Source organism: Oncorhynchus tshawytscha, linkage group LG09, assembly GCF_018296145.1.
Source record: "Oncorhynchus tshawytscha isolate Ot180627B linkage group LG09, Otsh_v2.0, whole genome shotgun sequence".
NCBI classification, from domain to species: Eukaryota; Metazoa; Chordata; class Actinopteri; order Salmoniformes; family Salmonidae; genus Oncorhynchus; species Oncorhynchus tshawytscha.
The window spans coordinates 63331437-63354454 of NC_056437.1; the positions used below are offsets into that span (position 1 = coordinate 63331437).

Below are 23018 nucleotides of genomic sequence, written 5' to 3' on the forward strand. Positions count from 1 at the left end.
TGGTTGAAAAAGGAATTTGAATCACTCCAACCTAAGTGTATGTAACCTTCCGACATCAACTGTATATCCATCCTGCCCTGCCTTTCTAAAATCTTCGAAAGCCAAGTTAATTAACAGATCACCGACCATTTCAAATCCCACCGTTCCTTCTCCACTATGCAATCTGGATTTAGAGCTGGTCATGGGTGCACCTCGGCCACGCTCCAGGTCCTAAACAATATAACTGCTATCGATTTAACGACAGTACTGTGCAGCCGTTTGAATCAACCTGGCCAAGGCTTTCGACTCTTGTCAATCACCACATTATCATTGGCAGACTCAATAGCCATGGCTTCTCAAATGACTGCCTCTTTCAGTTCACTAACTACTTCTCAGACAGTTCAGTGTGTCAAAACAGCCTGTTGTCCGGACCTCTGGCGATCTCTATGGGGGAATTACACCACAGAATTACACCACAGGGTGTAATTCTCGGGCCTACTCTTTTCTCTCTACATATCAATGTCATTCTTGCTGCTGATGATTCTCTGATCCACCAGACGATACCATTCTGTATACTTCTGGCCCTTCTTTGGACACTGTGCAAACAAACCTCCAAGCGTGCTTCAACGCCAAACAACACTCCTTCTGTGGCCTCCGACTGCTTTTAAATGCTAGTAAAACGAAGTGCATGCTCTTCAACCGATTTGCTGCCCGCACTCCCGCCCTATTAGCATCACTACCCTGGACGGTTCTGACTTAGAATATGTGGACAACTACAAATACCTAGGTGTCTGGTTAGACTGTAAACTCTCCTTCCAGACTCTTATTAAGCATCTCCAATCCAAAATTAAATCTAGAATCGGCTTCCTATTTCACAACAAGACATCCTTCACTCATGCTGCTAAACATACCCTTGTAAAACTGACTATCCTACTGATCCTTTACTTTGGCGATGTCATTTACAAAATAGCCTCCAACACTCTACTTAGCGAATCACAGTGCCATCCGTTTTATCACGAAAGCCCCATATACTACCCACCACTGTGACCTCAATGCTCTCTTTGACTGGCCCTCACTTCATATTTGTCGCCAAACCCACTGGCTCCAGGTCATCTACAAGTCTGCTAGGTAAATCCCCTTATCTCAGCTCACTGGTCACCATAGCAACACCCACACGTAGCACTTGCGCCAGCAGGTATATGGCACTGGTCATCCCCAAAGCCAACACTCCCTTTGGCCGCCTCTCCTTACAGTTCTCTGCTGCCAATGACTGGAACGAATTGCGAAATTCTTTAAAGCAGGAGACTTAAATCTCCCTCACTAACTTTAAGCATCAGCTGTCAGAGCAGCTTACCGATCACTACCTGTTCACAGCCAATCTGTAAATAGCACACCCGACTACCTCATCCCCATATTATTACTTGCCCTCTTGCTCTTTTTGCACCCCTGTATCTCTACTTGCCCATCATTTGCACATATATTACTCCAGTATTAATGCTAAATTGAAATTATTTGAGCTTCTATGGGCTATTTATTGCCTAACTCCCGACTACATTTGCACACATGGTACGTAGGTCTTTCTATTTTCTTTTGTGTTATTGACTGTACTTTTTTTTTTTTTTTTTTTTTTTTTTTTTTGCCGCACTGCTATGCTTAATCTTGTCCAGGTTGCAGTTGTAAATGAAAACTTGTTATATACTGGCCTACCTGGTTAAATAAAGGTGAATTAAAATAAACACAGCCTTTGGTTTAGTCAGGCATTCTTATTCTGAAGCAGAAGTGTCCCTTGTAAACATTATTTTATTCATTTCGTGATAATTATCATTATTGAATGAGAAATTGTATATATTTATTTTATTTGCCATATAGCCCCAGCCTTATTGTGGAGGCCAGGTCATCTGATACAGCACTCCATATTTCCACCAAGCTAATGTCCATTGCTCCTGTTTCTTGACCCAAGTCACTTATCGGTGTTATTAAATAGTGGTTTCTTTACAGCAGTACGACCATGAAGGCCTGATTCACGCAGTCTCCTCTGAACAATTGATGTTGATGTCTGTTACTTGATCTCTGTGAAGCATTTATTTGGGCTGCTATCTGAGGTCCAGTTAATTCTATTGAACTTATCTGCAGCAGAGAACTCTGGGTCTTCCTTTCCTGTGGCGGTCCTCATGAGAGACAGTTTCCTCATGGCACTTGATGGTTTTTGCGACTGCACTTGAAGAAACTTTCAAAGCAATGATGCACCGTCATTTCTCTTTGCTTATTTGAGCTGTTCTTGCCATAATATGGACTTGGTCTTTTACGAAATAGGGCTGTCTTCTGAAAACCACCCCTACCTTGTCACAACACAACTGATTGGCTCAAACACATTAAGAATCGACTTCTAACAAGGCACACCTGTTGCTTGAAATGCATTCCAGGTGACTACCTCATGAAGCTGGTTGAGAGAATTGCAAAGCTGTAATCATGGGAGAAAGTGGCTACTTTGAAAAATCCTTAAAATTATATTTTGATTTGTACAATTTTTTGGAGGATAATACATGATTCAATGTGTTATTTCATAGTTTTGATTTTCACTATTTTACATTGTAGAAAATGGTACGAATAAAAACCCTTGAATGAGTAGGTGTGTTAACTTTTGACTGGTACTGTACTGCCATTAATTCTTTAAATATTCAACTCGTACCGGTGGACGTTCATTCTTTTCTTGTGAGGCCTGTGGGCTTCCTAGAGCAAAATATCCGACATTTACGTGTTTGAGAGTCATCTTTCCATAGCGGGATCATAACCGTTAGGACGCTGCGGACTATTTTTGTGAGAAGACCGGAATTTGGGATGTCTCATGGTCTGACGAACACCGCTTTTACCTTTCACCGCAGATGCGTAAGTGCGACATCAACGGATGCGGAGGATTTGAGACATCCAATGCAAAAAAAGCTGTCTCTTCCTTAAACCTACTGATTTTAATGGGGATTTTTCTATGCTAATCTGAAGGTGCTGGTCCCTGAAGGCATTCAAAATGCAGTTTGTGCATTCACTTTGATGTGGCAACAGTGACGGGTAGAGGAGAGCCAAGAGCGTTGTACCAATGCGTGTGGACAGAGTTGTAACTCGTTTGAAGGCCAGTTGTGAGGGTTTGCATCCGGAGTGGACGCAGGGCAAAGAGTGGGAGATGTATAGAAACCTCCTTTCAGTGTTCGTTGCGCCTTTGCAGGATAGGTCTGTACTTTCAGAAGTTCCATGACATGCAGGCAAAATGCAATCTCTAAAGTCGAACTGCACGCAGAGACACATATGGGAAATGATGTAAAATATATCACTAGCCACTTTAAACAATGCTACCTAATATAATGTTTACATACCCTACATTATTCATCTCATATGTATACGTATATATACTGTACTCTCATCTACTGCATCTTTATGTAATACATGTATCACTAGCCACTTTGTTTACATACTCATCTCATATGTATATACTGTACTCAATACCATCTACTGTATCTTGCCTATGCCGCTCTGTACCATCACTCATTCATATCTTTATGTACATATTCTTTATCCCCTTACGCTTGTGTCTATAAGGTAGTAGTTTTGGAATTGTTAGCTAGATTACTTGTTGGTTATTACTGCATTGTCGGAACTAGAAGCACAAGCATTTCGCTACACTCGCATTAACATCTGCTAACCATGTGTATGTGACAAATAAAATTTGATTTGATATGGTATGGTATCCACAAGTTCATCTGACTCTGGAGAAGAATATAAAGTGCCTCATTGCCAAAGTCCAGAGGTTTTCCTTTAAACAGCTGTTAAGTTTGATCGGTAGCAGATAATTCTATTTTGATTTTAAGATTAGAATAGCAGAGGAGAGGATGCCTTTTGTCTTAGTTGTTGGGAAAGTGGTCAAAGTAGCTGGTTTTTGTGTCGAGTTACATTGTTTACAGTGAATAGAATGTGATGTTTGGAGTGACTATCACAATGGAACCTTCAGAATGCTGAGCAATTCCTGTACGTGGATGGAGGACAAAAAAATGGCAGTTTAGTATTTTAAAAATGGCTCAAAATATTCCAGACTAGTCTACACGTTTTAAAGTTTGAACAGCGTTTCTAGCGTAAACAGTGTAAGAGGATTAGCTTTGTATAAAAAAAATAAACCTATAAGTCCAAAATAATTCTTACAATATCTAGTGTTGCTGCTGTTGCAAGCCTTAAGTCAAAGTTTGTTGGAGATTTAAAGTGGGGACTCTCCACTAATAATAATTGATTGCATTTTATAAAGCAACTTTCCACCTACAGTAGGTGCTTATCATTATAAGGGGGGAAACACCTGTTCCACCACACATGTAGCACTGCAACCATTTTGTGCCAGAACACTCACCATAAATCAGTTATTATGGTGGAAAGGTTAGGAGTGTTGTATGCCAATTGGAAATTTAGGTGGCCATGATTTGAAAGGGGCCAGGTTGGGAATTTAGCCAGGACACCAGGGTTAACACCCCTGCTCTTACAGAAAGTGCCATGGGGTTTTTAATGACCACCGAGACTGCACTCTATGTCCTGTATTCTCCCATAGACCAGAGGGAAGAGTGCCCCCTACTCCAACACAACTTCCATATCTCTAATAGTGTCGGTCTTTCTCTCTCGCTCTCTGTAGCATGGGAAGGACTTTGAGGCGATCCAGACGAACATAGCTTTGAAGCATAAGAAGAAGGGGAAGCCAGCCAGCATGGTGAAGAACAAAGAGCAAGTCCGACACTTCTACTACCGCACCTGGCACAAGATCTCCAAGCACATCGACTTCGCCAACGGTAAGCTAGCTTGTCTCTCTGTTTCGCTCTCTTCTCTTGTTATTTTTCAAATAGAACTCTCCACTCACCTCTTGCTTGTTTACACAGTCTTATTTTCTTTTTTTTTTATGCCCGTGTTTCGGTTTGTTGACTAAAACATTGACCTTCAAAATCAGTGTGAAACTTTGCCTGCGACCTGTATGCAAAGTTTCATTTGCGAATGCCAACTGGTCTTCATAAAAAGCAGGTTGGTTGCTATCTGCGTTCATTTCTTCTTTTGAATCCTATCATGTTTGATACACACACACACACACACACACACCTGCAAGCAACTCATTAAATGTGCAAGAGCGAAACTGTCTTTTGATCTCACCATCAGTGTGAGACCTGTCTTTAAATTGGTTGTGGAGCACCCAAGATCACTGGTGTGCTGCAGTTTTCTTTTCACTTTTATCCCATAACATGCCCAGTTCCTCCTGTCCCACAGTGTACTCCCGTGTGCTGAAGAAGTCTTCTCAGGAGCTGTATGGTCTCATCTGCTACGCTGAACTCAGGAAGAAGGTTGGAGGATGTAAGTCAAGCAGGGTGTGTGTGTGTGGGGGGGGGCTGTATCCGTCTTGTCTTGGATGGTGTCTTTGACACTGCCCTCAGTCTGGCTCTGTTTCTGGGGCTGGTTGGCCACAATGGAGCTGATTTTAATTGTTGCGCTGGACAGGGCCGGGGTCATGAGGGACAGTTAAGTGTGGCAAAGGTCATGAAGGATGTGATGTTACTATGTCTGTTAATCTTGTGTCCAAAGATAGCTAGCTTTTCTAACTCCTGTTGGAGGACATTTTTAGATATGTTAATGTTTGTGTTGTCTTCACAAAGCAAGAGCAAGGAGGTACGCACTAGCTTTTCTAACTCTGTTGTTGTTCATAGTGATGGACGATAAGAACGTGGCCAAGCTTAACGAGCTCATCCAACAGGGGTAAGACTGAGACCAAAAATGATAATGTAACCACAGCTTTTTAGAAAGATACCACTTTTCTCCAAGACTTTAGGGTTAAAAGTGGTTGATTTGTTTATAAGTAGTTTACACATTTGAAATGAACCATTATATACACCTGTTTTTTATGTACACCCATCTAGTACCTCGTCGGTACCCCCTTTGCCTTTAGAACAGCTTGAATTATTCAGGGCATTAGTTTTACAAGTCGGAAACGTTCCACATGGATGTTGGTCCATTTTGATGCGATGGCATCGTGCAGTTGCTGCAAATTGGACGGCGGTACATTGCCGCCACCAATCTGTATGGTTGACACCAGGAAGAATGGGTCCATGGACTCATGCTGCTTACCCCCAATTCTTCCTGTGCCATCAGCATGACGCAACAATAATCGTGAATCGGGACTGGCACTGTCAATGTTTTTTGTCCCACTATTCTCGGGAAACCCTGGAAACAGTCTTGCATGAAAAGCCCATGAGGGCTGCCGTTTCTGAGATACTGGATCCGGCGTGCCTGGCACAGACGATCATACCACGCTCAGTCGCTTATGTCACTCGCTTTGCCCATTCTAATGTTCAAACAGTAACGTGATGCCTGTCTGCCGGCTTTATATAGCAAACCACGGCCACGTGACTCACTGTCTGTAGCATCGAGCCATTTTCGTGAACAGGGTGGTGTAGGTAATAAACTGTCCGGCGTGGCGATATACTGAACAAAAATATAAACACCAAATGTAATGTGTTGGTTTCATGGGCTGAAATAAAAGTTCCCAGAAATGTTCCATATACAAAAAAATACGTATTTCTCTCAAAGTTTGTGCGTAAAGTTGTTTCCCTCCCTGTTAGTGAGCATTTCTCCTTTGCCAAGATAATCCATTCACCTGACAGGTGTGGCATATCAAGTAGCTGATTAAACATGATCATTACATAGGTGCACCTTGTGCTGGGGTCAAGAAAAGGCCACTAAAGATGTGCAGATTTGTCACACAACACAATGCCACAGATGTCTGAAGTTGAGTGAGCTTGCAGGAATGTCCACCAGAGCTGTTGGCAGAGAATTGAATGTTCATTTCTCTACCATAAGCTGCCTCTGACTTCGTTTTATTGAATTTGGCAGTATGTCCAACCGGCCTCACAACTGCAGACGACATATAATCAGGACAGCCCAGATCCTCCACATCCTGCTTCTTCACTTGCGTGATCGTCTGAGACCTACCAACAGGACAGCTGATGAAATTGAGGAGTATTTCTGTCTGTAATAAAGGCCTCTTGTGAAAAGAAAAAATACAAATTCTGATTGGCTGGGCCTGGCTCCAAATTGGGTAGGCCTATGCCATCACAGGCCCACCAATGGCTGCGCCCATGCCCAGTCATGTAAAATCTATAGATTAGGGCCTAATTTATTTATTTATTTAAATTAACTGATTTCCTTACTGTTAAGTTCGCTAATGACCGTGGGAGCTTATGGTAAAGAAATGAACATGAACATTTCTGGCAACCGCTCTGGTGGACATTCCTGCAGTCAGCATGCCAATTGCACACTCCCTCAACTTGAGACACCTGTGGCATTTTGTGACTAAACTGGACATTTTAGAGAGGCCTTTTATTGTCCCCAGCACAAGGTGCACATGTGTAATGATCATGCTGTTTAATCAGCTTCTTGATATTTCACACCTGTCAGGTGGATGGATTATTAACACTTTACATGGTGAGTTTTTGTTCAGTGTAGATTAGGTGTTGATATTTTGTAATTGTCATTTTTGTTGTAGTTTGTGTTTATCTCATGTTTCTGCTCTATTCTCCCAGGGCCACCACGGTGCGTTCTAAAGGCAGGAACCTACGCATCAAAGCTCCCATGTGCCGTGCGCTCAAGAGGCTATGTGACCCAGATGGTGAGTATACACACGCACAAACACACATTGACAGACACTCACACAGCAGGGAGAGGGCGGAAGTGTATGAATGGGGACGTTGAGTCATGCATGTGGGCAGGAGGGGATGGATTTCCATTGCAATACTCGGGAAGGGGTCGGATGATTAGGGGAGAGTAAGTGGTGGTGGTAATGATGCTGATCATCTTACAAATGTTATCCCTCTTTCCTTTACACCTCCCTCTCACTCACTCTCTAGGAGTGAGTGATGAAGAAGACCAGAAACCTGTGCGTCTACCTCTGAAGGTTGCCGTGGAGCTGCAGCCGCGTAGCAACCACTCCTGGGCCCGTGTTCAGAGTCTTGCCCATAATCCCCGCCTCAGGTCAGTGTCAACTAACTATAAAGACGATCATTGCTGAATTTTTTTTTGTGATAACTTCCTGTATACGAAAGGTGTACTGCAGGGTCAGTATTGGGACCAGTTCTCTTTTAATATTTATATAAATAAAACTGTGTTGAAACGTGTATTAATCTGTATGCAGACGATACTGTTATGCATGCTATTGCCCCAACTGTAGATGGTGAGATGCAATCTGACTTTGTTGCCTTACAACAAGCACTGGTTGGTTTAAAACTTGTACATAATGCGGGCTAGACTAAATGCATGTTCTCTAATTCTTTCAGATGGACTACATATGTATTCATTGAGTGTTTCGCCCATAGATCGGGTTCCCGCCTATAAATGTCTGGGCATTTGGATTGATCAACACTTAACGTTGAAGAAACATACTGATGAAATCCATGGCGTTGTTTTGTTTTATAGTATGAAGAGTACAGCTTAACGTAGCTAAATAAAATCAAAAGGATATTTTCTCCAAACGATATGAGGGTGTGTACATGCAGCTATTGCGTTGCACTGTTAAGAAAGAAACAAGTCTTGCTATATGTTTTGATTTTTAATACATTCTAAGGCTGCATGACGCGTCTAATAATTTGGGAAAACATGGCATGAAAGGCATGAACTCTGCTTAGTTTTTTTTGCGCCGGCAAAATGCACTTGATCCGTCTCATTCACATTTTGACAAGTACTTGATAATGCCTCGAATTTCCCGCCGGCATCCCCTTTTTGTGGCCGTAATGCCCCCTAAAAAAATACATTTTTTGGCCAGTTGTGCCCCTGGCCTGAAAAATAATTATAATAATAATTCCCTTCTCCCGGCTTCGTGCGCCGACGCACCTCTCGGATATCTAAATTCTAATTAGCCAATGCCAGTCACTTGATCGGGTCGTTCTCACAGGCTACAAGTGAAGACCGACATGTCGGGGACGCAACTGTGCGTGTCCTTATCGAATTCCGAGGCGCATGTTGAAGATGTTGGAAGAACTGTCCACATTTACTTTTTGTCAGCCAACAAGATGAGTAGGCCCAACGAACAGCAAAAGCACTAGCCTATGTCAATCTACTATGCCCCATAGTACAAAGGTTTACCTATTCTGTGCGATTAAATAAATATTTTAAACAATCTGGGACAGTTGTGGGATGCGATAGTTCCCAAATTAATACAACTACTAGCTTCAAAAAAGCAATGAGGCTGACACAACAGATCAGAACATTTAGCTTAAAATGTTGATAAACTATTAGGCTATTTCTTCACATTAAAAGTGCAGCAATGTACACATGGCAGTAGGCTATAAGCGTGAATGTTCCAAAATGCAATCAATTAGCGGGAAAACGACATTCTGAAAAATCACCACAAATGCGATTTATAATAAAAGCATTACATGCATAAAGGTGCATTTTTATTTTTAAAATAATCTTCCCCAAACTTGAAACTCACGTGCTGCGTGTATGTATGCCAGTTAGGCTAAATACCCGTTGTAAAGCAGATTAATATTCTTAATTTGAAGTTACTTGTCCACTTAAATTGTGACACAAACCTTATCAAAAAATATATGCCTAATGGGCTAGGCTACATGATATGTGCGACTATGAGTTGAAAAAGTTTTTTTTAAGGAGTGCTGTTTCTTGCTTTACTGCACACAAACTGGGCGTCATTCACAAGTGATAATATTGCCACCCATCGGACTATTCTTTATTTAATCTTGTCTTTACATATAATTTAGTACATGTGTGAAATTTGTTTTGATTTAGAATCGGCTATTATCATGCATCTGTCTTGGAACAGGGGCAGGGGGAAAAATACATGTCATCTATGCACTTAAATAGTGAATGGAGGATGCTTTTCCTGTGGTTCATTTTCATGCCATGAGGTAGGCTATACTGTTGTAAAGAGAAGCAATGTGCTTACTATTAGAACAATTAAATAAATATAGTAGGCCTAGCCTATAGAAAGTTGATGGTATCCTCTTTTTAATAGAGGCTATCAAAACTGTTTTCTCACTTAATTGCATAGCCTATAGAAACATGAGCATAGACTCAACATTAAGTGATTTACTAAAATTTTCGTTTTGATTTTGCATTGATGTCAGAGTGATTAGAGGGACAACTGTGCTGAATACCAGGCAGTTAGCAAGTTTGGTAGGCTACTAATGCAGCATCAGCGCTTGGAGAAGCCTAATTACAGTGACTAAACAGTCATGACCTGTGACCGCTGGTGTGGCTGTAATACGGTTACCCAAAATCCCAAATTTTGTGTTGTGCTATATTTTTATTTTACATTTGTATTGATTGCTTTTTCCTTTCACATTGCATTTGATTGTTGTATTACTGTGATCAGGGCACCCTTGAGAATGAGTGCCTGGTCTCAATGGGTTTCGTTGAATAAATAATAGATTTTTTTTAAATCAAGATGGGCAGAAAAATCTTTATGCTTTTGGGACACCCAACCCGGATTGTTTGGATCCCTAAACATAGCGGCCATTACATGAAGCATATTGTCATTATCATATTGGGTTTTTCTAGGTCGTGTCGTGCTGAACATGCCCCTGTGTGTGTTGTCTACAGGAGTTGTCTTTGCTGAGAAATTTAGTATTTTCTAACATTGTTTGTTCTTCTGTGTGGTGATGTAGGATGGTGGTGGAGCTACATAGGAAGGTGTCCAGCCTGATTGAGTTCCTGAAACAAAAGTGGGCCGTCCAGGACCAGCGGATCGTATCCTTCCACATCACAACAGTTATGTCATGTCTGTCTTATAGCACTTAGACCACAACCTAACTGATTATATTTTTTATCTGGTCGAGTATAGAATCACATGAAATTAGCACCAGACACAACCTGCTGGTAAAAAAAAAAAGTCTCAAATGAGCTGATCCATAGAACTTCAAGAGATATAAACAGATAATATTTAGCCAAGTTGATGCTCAATTCTTGTTTTTGTTTGACATCTCTGCTGACCCTCCTTGACCGTACTGTGTTCAGCTGAAGAGCCTGCAGGAGCGCGAGGCGTTAGGGGGAACCCAGCAGCACAGTGGTAGCGGCAGCCCTGCTCTCCCCTGTAGAGAAGACAAGGAGGACCTGTTCCTATACCCAGCTGAGACCAGCACCTTGACCCCCCTGCCCAGCGTAGCCCGTGTGGTTCACTCCAAGGCCTCCTGCACTGTCCACTGGCAGGAGAGTGGCAAGCCCCGGCCCGGCCCCAAGGAGTTAATCCCCACCGCCCAGATTCTGGGCATCCAGGGGGCCCCGCTCCTCCTCCCCCGGGGGGGCGTGGCCAAACCTGGACGTGGTGGTGGGGATGCTCGGCGTGTTGGGGGTGAGACCCCCATATCCACACCTGAAGGAGGAACGTTGGGAGGGGGAGCAGGGCCAGAGCACAAGAATCTGAACCAGATAACATCTCCTGTACCTCCACTTCCTCCTCCTTCGTCTTCGCTGCTGTTGTCTATGACTCAGAAACAGGAGGGTGGTGTAGCCGCGGGGCAGGTGGAACAGGAGAAGGGGCTGGGGATAGGACCAGGGGAAGGGGAGGCCTTGGGGGCGAAGGGAGGAGATGGGGACTCCATTTCTCAGGACCAGGGGGGTAGTTCTTGCTCTGCAACTGTTCCGTACAGGCTTGAAGAGCGGACCACAGGGGTTAATGGCAGTGACAGTGCCTCTCCAGAGAGGAACTCCCTCCCCCTGTTGGACCCCCTGGTTCCCACCACACCTCCACCGGCACTGCGACAGGTGGAGGACGTCCCTCCAGACCAGGGGCAGGGGAGCGCAGCAGCCCCAGGAAAGGAAGAGTCTGGTGGGGTTGGTGGTGGTGGAGGAGGAAGCAGCACACCAACCCTGGTGTCCTGTGGTCGGTCGGCCCAGCGGATCTGTGATGAGGGCTGGAGCTCGCGCGGGTCAGACAGCAACGTGACTCTGGCAGAGCTGTACCTGATGCTGGGGAAACCTGGGAAACTGCAGCTGGAGTACGAGTGGCAGCCGGCTGCTGTTGCAGTCCCGGAGATGGGGGACGAGGGGCTACAGGGACCAGGGCAGACATGCCCACAGCTACAGTCACCACGCCCCCTGCCCCCGCCCTCCACCCATCGCGTCCTGCGCTGTCTGCTCCGGCTGGTGTCATCAGAGGTCAATCCCAAACCTGTGAGTCAACACCGCCTAGTGATGCAAATTCTTCATTGCCACTGGCCACATTTGAATTCTCTACACTTCGTCCGAGGTGTGCACTCCTGCACTCTCCCTCATGGATTTAAAAGTAATCGACTGGAAAGGAAAAGGGGGGATACCTAGTCAGTTGTACAACTGAATGCATTCAACTGAAATGTGTCTTACGCATTTAAACCAACCCCTCTGAATCAGAGAGGTGTGGGGGGCTGCCATAATCGACATCTAAGTCTTTGGTGTGAGGATTATGGTGCAAACGCCCTCTAGCCATGCTTACACGAAACATTTAAATGCATGAGGTAGAGGGATCGAGTGCACACTTCTGGAGAAGGGTAGAGAATCGGAATGCAGACACTTTGTAGGAGACTTTGTAAACAGATTATGGGATTTAATAGCCTTAAGTCATTTTGTTTTCTTCTAATGCCCTCTCCCCTCTCCTTTCCTCTCCTTCAGGCCCCAGAGCTGTGCTCCACAGCCACGTCTCCGGTAAAGCCATCCCAGGAGGAACAGTCCCTCACCCCCCCAGGCAAGGCACCGGCTGTGGGGGTACGGAGCCCCAACTGTGGACGACCACAGCCCCTGGGGGTCCGAGCGACAAAGCTGATGTTACCAAACACTGGGTCCTCCGGTAGCTTACCAAACTCTTATCACATGCAAATGCATACACACACACACACACACTAGAGGTTGACCGATTATGATTTTTCAATGCCGATACCGATTATTGGAGGGCCAAAAAAGCCGAAACCGAATAATCGGCCGATTTTATTTTTATATATACATACATACATACATACATACATACATACATACATACATACATACATACATACATACATACATACAGGGGGGCAAAAAAGTATTTAGTCAGCCACCAATTGTGCAAGTTTTACCACTTAAAAAGATGAGGCCTGTAATTTTCATCATAGGTACACTTCAACTATGACAGACAAAATGAAAAAATCACAGAATCACATTGTAGGATTTTTTATGAATTTATTTGCAAATTATGGTGGAAAATAAGTATTTGGTCACCTACAAACAAGCAAGATTTCTGGCTCTCACAGACCTGTAACTTCTTCTTTGAGAGGCTCCTCTGTCCTCCACTCGTTACCTGTGTTAATGGCACCTGTTTGAACTTATCAGTATAAAAGACACCTGTCCACAACTTCAAACAGTCACACTCCAAACTCCACTATGGCCAAGACCAAAGAGCTGTCAAAGGACACCAGAAACAAAATTGTAGACCTGCACCAGGCTGGGAAGACTGAATCTGCAATAGTAAAGCAGCTTGGTTTGAAGAAATCAACTGTGGGGGCAATTATTAGGAAATGGAAGACATATACAAGAACACTGATAATCTCCCTCGATCTGGGGCTCCACGCAAGATCTCACCCCGTGGGGTCAAAATGATCACAAGAACAGTGAACAAAAATCCCAGAACCACACGGGGGGACCTAGGGAATGACCTGCAGAGAGCTGAGACCAAAGTAACAAAGCCTACCATCAGTAACACACTACGCCGCCAGGGACTCAAATCCTGCAGTGCCAGACGTGTTCCCCTGCTTAAAGCCAGTTACATGTCCAGGCCCGTCTGAAGTGTGCTAGAGAGCATTTGGATGATCCAGAAGAAGGTTGGGAGAATGTCATATGGTTAGATGAAACCAAAATATAACTTTTTGATAAAAACTCAACTCGTCGTGTTTGGAGGACAAAGAATGCGGAGTTGAGTTGCATCCAAAGAACACCATACCTACTGTGAAGCATGGGGCTGGAAACATCGTGCTTTGGGGCTGTTTTTCTGCAAAGTGACCAGGACGACTGATCCGTGTAAAGGAAAGAATGTATGGTGAGATTTTGAGTGAAAACCTCCTTCCATCACCAAGGGCATTGAAGATGAAACGTGGCTGGGTCTTTCAGCATGATAATGATCCCAAACACACTGCCCGGGCAACAAATTGAGTGGCTTTGTAAGAAGCATTTCAAGGTCCTGGAGTGGCCTAGTCAGTCTCCAGATCTCAACCCCATAGAAAATCTTTGGAGGGAGATGAAAGTCCGTGTTGCCCAGCAACAGCCCCAAAACATCACTGCTCTAGAGGAGATCTGCATGGAGGAATGGGCCAAAATACCAGCAACAGTGTGTGAAAACCTTGTGAAGACTTACAGAAAACATTTGACCTCTGTCATTCCCAACAAAGGGTATATAACAAAGTATTGAGAAACCTTTGTTGTTGACTAAATATTTATTTTCCACCATAATTTGCAAATAAATTCATTAAAATTCCTACAATGTGATTGTCTGGATTTTTTTCTCTAATTGTGCCTGTCATAGTTGAAGTGTACCTATGAACCAAATTACAGGCCTCATCTTTTTAAGTGGGAGAACATGCACAATTGGTGGCTGACTAAATACTTTTTTGCCCCACTGTATATATTTATATAATATTTTTAGATTTTATTATTTATTTGTAATAATGACAATTACAACAATACAGAATGAACACTTAACTTAATATAATACATCAATAATCAATTTAGCCTCAAATAAATAATGAAATGTGTTCAATTTGGTTTAAATGGTTTAAATGCAAAAACAAAGTGTTGGAGAAGAAAGTATAAGTGCAATATGTGCTATGTAAGACAGCTAACGTTTAAGTTCCTTGCTCAGAACATGAGAACTTAAGAAAGCTGGTGGTTCCTTTTAACATGAGTCTTCAATATTCCCAGGTAAGAAGTTTTAGGTTGTAGTTATTATAGGACAATTTCTCTCTACCATTTGTATTTCATTAACCTTTGACTATTGGATGTTCTTATAGGCACTTTAGTATTGCCAGTGTAACAGTATAGCTTCCGTCCCTCTCCTCGCTCCTCCCTGGGCTCGAAACAGGAACACAACGACAACTGCCACCCTCGAAGCAGCGTTACCCATGCAGAGCAAGGGGAACAACCACTCCAAGGCTCAGAGCGAGTGATGTTTGAAACGCTATTAGCGCGCGCTAACTAGCTAGCCATTTCACTTCGGTTACACCAGCCTCATCTCGGGAGTTGATAGACTTGAAGTCATAAACAGCGCAATGCTTGATGCACAACAAAGAGCTGCTGACAAAACACACGAAAGTGCTGTTTGAATGAATGTTTACGCGCCTGCTTCTACCTACCACCGCTCAGTCAGATACTTAGATACTTGTATGCTTGTATGCTCAGTCAGAAGATATGCAACGCAGGATAAGCTAGGTAATATCTAGTAATGGATCCCCCGAGCTGACAAAGTGAAAATCTCGTTCTGCCCCTGAACGAGGCAGTTAACCTGACCGTTCCTAGGTCGTCATTGAAAATAAGAATGGGTTCTTAACTGACTTGCCTAGTTAAATAAAGTACCGATTTCTGATTGTTATGAAAACTTGAAATCGGCCATTCCGATTAATCGGTCGATCTCTAACACACACAACCTACACTTATCGAATCTTCTCCAGTAACTCAAGTTTTAGGTCAGAGGACCAATTCTTGAAGTAGTGTTTGTCTTTTACCTGCATCTTTGTATGACATCTCATGTACACCAATACTAATTAACTGTAACCTTGGCTTTGAACCCCTCAGGTCGTAACCTCCCGCGGTCTCTGCTGGTGTCTGGGGGGGACTCGGATGGTGGGGTGTTTGCCGTTCCCACCACCCTGCCCCCCAACAGCTCCCGACACTCCCGCATGTTCTCTCCCAACAAGGAGGCCGAGCTCGCCTTCCGACAACAGCTCGACTCAATCAACGTAAGGACGTTTTGCATACTCTCTCCATATTTTGTCTGTCTCAGAAAAATAAACTAGCTGGACTCTATCCATATCTCTTCATTCCTTCCAATCTTTTTATTTTCCCTCTTCAGGGATGCAAACTCGTCACTTTTTTGTAGATTTTTCGATATACAGTGCATTCGGAAAGTATTCAGACCCCTTGACTTTTACCAAATTATGTTACAGCCTTATTCTAAAATGGAAAACATTTACTTTTTAAAATCATCAATCTACACACAATACCCCATAATGACAAAGCAAAAACAGGCTTTTGGAAATTCTTGCAAATGTATAAAAAATAAAAAAACAGAAATGTCTTATTCAGACCGTTTGCTATTTGAGCTCAGGTGTGTCCTGTTTCCATTGATCGTCCTTGATGTTTCGACAACTTGATTGGAGTCAACCTGTGGTAAATTCAATTGATTGGACATGATTTGGAAAGGCACACACCTGTCTATATAAGCTCCCATAGTTGACAGTGCATGTCAGAGCAAAAACCTAGTCATGAAGTTGAAGGAGTTGTCTGTAGAGCGCCGAGACAGTATTGTGGGGAAGGGTACTAAAACATGTCTGCTGCATTGAATGTCCCCAAGACTGGAGCGAAAGTTCACTTTCCAACAGGACAATGACCCTAAGCACACAGCCAAGACAACATAGGAGTGGCTTCGGGACAAGTTTCTGAATGTCCTTCAGTGGCCCAGCCAGTGCCTGGTCTGATAGAACATCTCTGGAGAGACCTAAAAATACCTATGCAGCGATGCTCCCCATCCAATCTGACAGAGCCTCATGGTCATGCAACAATAAATGCGCTCCTTAAGTAACGGGGCAGGGCTAGGTCTGTGTGGAACGCGGCATGTGGAGAGGGATGACGCAAGAAGCGGTGTAAACTATGAAATGGATGTTACACACAGCATATCACATTTAACACACTAAACATCCAAATACCGTTATAGAAGGTAAAGTTAAAAACCCAAACCGATCCGTGCATCAATACCGGAATATAGTAAAATACCGTATACCGCCCAGCCCTAGGAGAGACATCTGGCTATCTCATCCAATTGGTTTTGAGGAGAGGATGCGAGGAGTGTGCAACAGATTCTCCCACTGTTATTCCAATATCATGTGTGACAGCTGTGAGCAGCCAACTGCATCCCCTAACCAGCCATTAGCTTACTCAGCTGCTTCTCTCTATCCGTTCTTTCGGCACACCTCCATCAGTTTTCAAATGTTATTTTACTGTGATGACGAGCTGGGGCTAGCAAACAGTGATGGGATTTATGTTACATTTGTTCAATCATTGGAGCAGCTCGCTGCGTAAGTGAAGTGCATACGTACAGTCAGGTCCATAAGTATTTGGACAGTGACACAATTTCCATCATTTTGGCTCTGTGCACCCACAAAATGGATTTGAAAGGAAACAATCAAGATGTGCTTTAAGTGTAGACTTTCATCTTTAATTTAAGGGTTTTGTAAAAAGAAAAAAGTATCGGAATTACAACCCTTTTTTTTGTAACGTAGCCCACCAATTATAGGGGCTCAGAAGTAATTGGACAAATAACATGATCATGCATTTAAATTGTGTGTATTAATACTTGGTTGTAACTCCTTTGCAGTCAATGACTGCCTGAGGTCTGGAACCCATAGACATCACCAGATGCTGGGGTTCTACCCTGGTGATGCTTTGCCAGGCCTTTACTGCAGCTGTCTTCAGTTCCTGCTTGTTCTTGAGGTGTTTTACCTTCAAGTGAAATGCATGCTCAATTGGATTCAGGTCAGGTGATTGACTTAGCCATTGCAGAACATTCCACTTCCTTGCCTTTAAAATGGTATTGGGTTGCTTTCGTAGTATGCTTCAGGTCATTTTCCATCTGCACTGTGAAGTGCGTCCAATGAGTTTTGATGCATTTGGCTGAATCTGAGCAGATAATATAGCCCTAAACACTTCAGAATTCATCCTGCTGCTTTTGCCAGCAGTCACATCATCAATAAATACAAGGTAGCCAGTTCCATTGGCAACAATACATGCACACGCCATAACACTGCCTCCACCATGTTTCATAGATCAGGTGTTTAAAAAAAAAATATCTTGGCTAACTCTGATCTGGTCTTCTTGTTTTTGAGGCATAGCAATGGTTTACATCTTGTGGTAAACCCTCTATTTACTCTAGTGAAGTCTTGGTTGTTGACTTTGACACAGATACGCCTACCTTCTAGAGGGTGTTCTTGATCTGGCCACCTGTGAAGTGGTTTTTCTTCACCAGGGAAATAATTATTCTGTCATCCACCACAGTTGTTTTCCGTGGCCTTTCCTGGCCTTTTAGTGTTCCTGAGCTCACCAGTGTTTTCTTTTAAAGAATGTACCAAATAGTTTTTGCCACACCTAATGAGTTTTGTGGGGGTTATTTTTTTTGCCTAATGATGGCTTGTTTCACTGGCAGTGCATGCTCTTTGGACTTCTCAATGCATGCTCTTTGGACATATCTCAATATTAACAGCAACAGATTCTAAATGCAAATGCCACACTTGAAATCAACTCTAAACCTGTTATCTGCTTCCTTGTAAATTAACTGAGGGAATAACACACACCTGGCCATGGAACAGCTGAGCAGCCAATTGTCCAATTACTTTTGGTCCCTTAAAAAGGGGATGACCACATATATTTTCGACAGTCACGATTCTACTCGGTATCGTGATACTTGGTTTGGTATCCTATCGTTAGTAAATGTTAGTGTTGCGACAACCTCATTCTGAAAAAGGCCCATTTTTCTTGCAGTTTAGTTGTTTTTTAACCTTTTTGGGGCCTCACCAATTTGCATCACTGCCTCTTACAGATGCAGTCAGACATTTTCCTGCCGAAACAAAGGAAAAACCGAAGCCGGCCACTTCGAAAGCCCCTCGTGGTCCAGGTAAGTCTTTCATCTTAGTCCATTGTTTGGTGCACCTATTGAATTGACAGTTATTCTTAGGACAGCTTGAAATCTGAACAGAATGTTTTAATGTGAAATTGTTGTTTTTGTTCCTCAGAGAACTCTGCTCCCCCGCACCACTGGAGACACTCCTCAACACGTCTGCTCCTTCTCCATCCTCTCCAACTCATCTGCCACAGGTATGCCACCTGTCAACATAACCCATACACCTAGTTTAAAAATGATAAATTAATTAGAAAACATGCTTTTACTTACCTAATCACAGGAAGGAAGTAGGAATGTTTGAAGTATCGGAGAAACATGTTTTTTTTTAGTAATTATGCTGCAGGAATAAAAAAGCACTGGGGAGCAGTAATATTTTGTGTTCAGGCCCAAAAATGTTTTATCCAACTATCTGAACAGGGCTAGAAGTACTCAACCACACTCACCTCCATAGTTTGGACTTGACTGACTTTTTTTCTTCTTACTGTCCCCCCAGGAACAGGCTCCTTCCGGCCAATCCAGCCCCGTCTCTCTCCCTCCACCCGTCCCCTACTCCCCAGAACTCCGCCTATTACCTCTGGCCCTGGGATGTCCAGTCAGCTCTCCAGTACGTACCGCTTCTCTCTACCTGTTCAGGGCCTGAAACTAACTTTTTGGTCCATCAGCCACTGGCAGGTAGTTTTTTTTTAAATCTACCAGCTACTCAGATTTCTTTCCAAAATTACACAGAAATTACAAAATACAACCGATAAGCATGCTTTGATGTTTCTAAAACAAATGTATTACTATTAAATAGCCAAGACACACGAGGACAAAGTCTCACTTGAGTAGATTTTAGACCTACCTTGATGCCTGTGCGTAGCTGTGCTATACAGGATTCATAGTTCTTTAACTTGTGCGATTCATTTACCAGCTAAGTAACAAAACGGCAGAAATACCTTAACCAGCTACTGCAGCATTTACACTATTTATATATGTATTTAACACACACACACACACACACACACACACACACACACACACACACAAGAGGTCGAACCGATTATGATTTTTCAATGCCAATACCGATTAGATTATTGGAGGACCAAAAAAAGCCGATACCGATTAATCGGCCAATTAAAATTATATATATTATTTATTTGTAATAATGACAATTAAAACAATACTGAATTAACACTTATTTGAACTTAAGATAATACATCAATAAAATCAATTTAGCCTCAAGTAAACAAAGTGTTGGAGAATAACGTAAAAGTGCAATATGTGCTATGTAAGAAAGCTAACGTTTCAGTTCCTTGCTCAGAACATGAGAACATATGAAAGCTGGTGGTTCCTTTTAACATGAGTCTTCAATATTCCCAGGTAAGAAGTTTTAGGTTGTAGTTATTATAGGACTATTTCCCTCTATACCATTTGTATTTCATTAACCTTTGACTATTGGATGTTCTTATAGGCACTTTAGTATTGCCAGTGTAACAGTATAGCCTCTGTCCCGCTCCTCCCTGGGCTCGAACCAGCAACACACATATTAGCGCATGCTAACTAGCCAGCCATTTCACTTCAGTCACACCAGCCTCATTTCGGGAGTTGATAGGTTTGAATGAATGTTTGCGCGCCTGCTTCTGCCTACCACTGCTCAGTCAGATACTAAGATACTTGTATGCTCAGTCAGAATATATGCAACGCAGGATACGCTAGATAATATCTAGTAATATCATGAACCATGTGTATTTAACTAGTGATTATGATTGGGGCGGCAGGGTAGCCTAGTGGTTAGAGCGTTGGACTAGTAACCGAGCTGACAAGGTGTTTACTTGAGGCTAAATTGATTTTATTGATGTATTATAAACCCCGAGCTGACAAGGTACAAATCTGTCGTTCTGCCCCTGAACAGGCAGTTAACCCACTATTCCTAGGCCGTCATTGAAAATAATAATTTGTTCTTAACTCACTTGCCTGGTTAAATAAAGATGAAATAAAGGTGTAAAAAAAAAAAACAGCAAATCAGCGCCCAAAAATACTGATTTCCGATTGTTATGAAAACTTGAAATCGGCCCTAATTAATCGGTCGACCTCTAATATATAATTATAATCTTTAGAAATGCAATGGAATGCAGCTACCTCTGATGGGAGCACGCCTGACTGAGCTGATGGCCTTCTGGCAGACCCCTTACTCAATCAGCTCTTATTCTCTCCTCCTTCACAGTAGAAGTCTGAAACAAGGTTCTAAATACTGTTGACATCTAGTGGAAGCCTTAGGAAGTGCAATTGGACAAAATGTACACTATCTTGGATAGGCGAAGAGTTGAAAAACTACAAACCTCAGATTTCCCAATTCCTGGTTGAATTTCTTCTCAGGTTTTTGCCTGCCATATCATGAGTTCTGTTTTACTCACAGACATCATTCAAACTGTTTTAGATACTTCAGAGTGTTTTCTATCCAAATCTACTAATAATATGCATATATTAGCTTCTGGGCTTGAGTAGCAGGCAGTTTACTCTGGGCACCTTATTCATCCAAGCTACTCAATACTGCCCCCCAGCCATAAGAAGTTAACTCAATCATCGGTGTGACTGCTCTAGGTCGTGGTTGTTATCCTTTGGGACCACACTGGTTATGGATCGCATAGATTAGTAGCAACATTGTTGCTAAACTTTGACATACAAACCATCAGACGGTTCAACTGCAAGCCTGAAGTCAACAGCTAAGATCTCTCCTGGTCTCTCTTTCTCTTACCTCTATTGTTCCATTGCTTTACACTGCAGCAGACTTTCTATTTTTCCCATGCGCTTCCCGTTGATGTTCATTGTCGGACTATTATTGCCATGCCAGAAGTATTTGGGTTGACATTTTAGTTAAAGGGGACGTTGCTTGCAAGTCTGTGTATTGTTATTTGAACTGTATTGAAGTGGTGTGGTACTAATGATATGTGGCCGAGAAGATTTTTGACATTTTAAGGCCTTTGTTTTGTAAATGAACACACCCACATTCATAGCCTCTGCACTCATCCACTGGGAAGTAATATAGATTATTGCAAATCCTCAAATGTTGATGACTGGGTTCTTTCTTGTAAATTGTTTAAATGAAGTTGCCGTTCAATTGCTCTCATTTATTATTATTATTATTATTATTATTATTATTATTATTATTGTATGAGGTATTATTGGTGGGTTTACCCCTGTGCTGTGACATGGGTTTTCTATTGTGTCTTAGCCAGTGAAGAGTAAAGATATCTGCAAACAGGCTACACTCTAGGCAGTCTCTTCTGCTGATGTGTATGGGTCTGGTAGTGGTACTTTCTCGATCCTACTCTTTTCCTTTCAGAAGGATTAATACCCGCCCGGTGCCCGAACAAAATCATTATCTTTACACGTCTCTAACAATACCGCTACAACCTCACAAATGCTCTTGTGGAAGAATGTCCCCTCAGCAATGTTCCAATATCTAGTGGAAAGCCTTCCCAGAAGAGTGGAGGTTGTTATAGTCGCAAAGGGGGTACCAACTCCATATTAATGCCCATGAATTAGGAATGATATGTTTGACGAGCAGGTGTTCACATGCTTTGGTCATGTAGAGTATATTGCAATAAATGTGATCATACTTGGTTATTTCATTAACAAATGTGAGAGAAATTCTCGCACTGTGGAGCCCTGTCCACCCACCAACATGGCTGGTGAAATAGACCTCTTACCCGCCAATGCCAAAATCTACTCTAATTTGGTGGGTGTTCAGTTTATGCCCTGGTCATGTTTTATTTTTCTCTTGTTTTTCACCTTTTTAGTCCAACTTCTATTTTAAGGCCCACCTAGGCCAGGCCCACTGATGCTGGAAATTAGCGTACTCAGACTCTTGACAATTTAACGGGTGATGATTCTATGTTTTTCCATCCAGGTGCCATTGACCTGGCAGCCAAGTCAGCAGGCATCATCCCAGGCAGCCCCTGTCGAGAGCTGGAGGCCCCCAGTCCAGACGGAAGGCCCATCTCAACCTCTCACCCTGGAGTGGTGTATGCTGGTCCTCCCCAGCCACAGCTCCTCCAGCAGGCCTCTGAGGTGAGTGGAACGCTGAAAGAAGGGAAAGAGAAACGGTCATATGGAGAGATCTAAAAGACAATGTACCCTATCTCTACCTGGGTCGTGT

The 23018-nt window shown here is 42.8% G+C and overlaps 1 protein-coding gene across 6 annotated transcripts in view; it reads left to right on the forward strand.

Annotated features, from left to right (window-relative positions):
- The window catches only part of cramp1 (cramped chromatin regulator homolog 1), a 59022-nt gene that overhangs the window by 22682 nt on the left and 13322 nt on the right, over nt 1–23018 (forward strand). For all 6 annotated transcript variants that reach the window (XM_042327190.1, XM_042327191.1, XM_042327192.1 and 3 more), the window contains 13 exons: nt 4640–4793; nt 5260–5343; nt 5694–5742; nt 7566–7651; nt 7890–8013; nt 10662–10743; nt 11011–12165; nt 12640–12814; nt 15784–15947; nt 18800–18874; nt 18993–19074; nt 19374–19484; nt 22770–22930. In XM_042327190.1, coding sequence (XP_042183124.1) covers nt 4640–4793; nt 5260–5343; nt 5694–5742; nt 7566–7651; nt 7890–8013; nt 10662–10743; nt 11011–12165; nt 12640–12814; nt 15784–15947; nt 18800–18874; nt 18993–19074; nt 19374–19484; nt 22770–22930 — 2502 coding nt within the window. The remainder of the gene's footprint in view (nt 1–4639; nt 4794–5259; nt 5344–5693; nt 5743–7565; nt 7652–7889; nt 8014–10661; nt 10744–11010; nt 12166–12639; nt 12815–15783; nt 15948–18799; nt 18875–18992; nt 19075–19373; nt 19485–22769; nt 22931–23018) is intronic.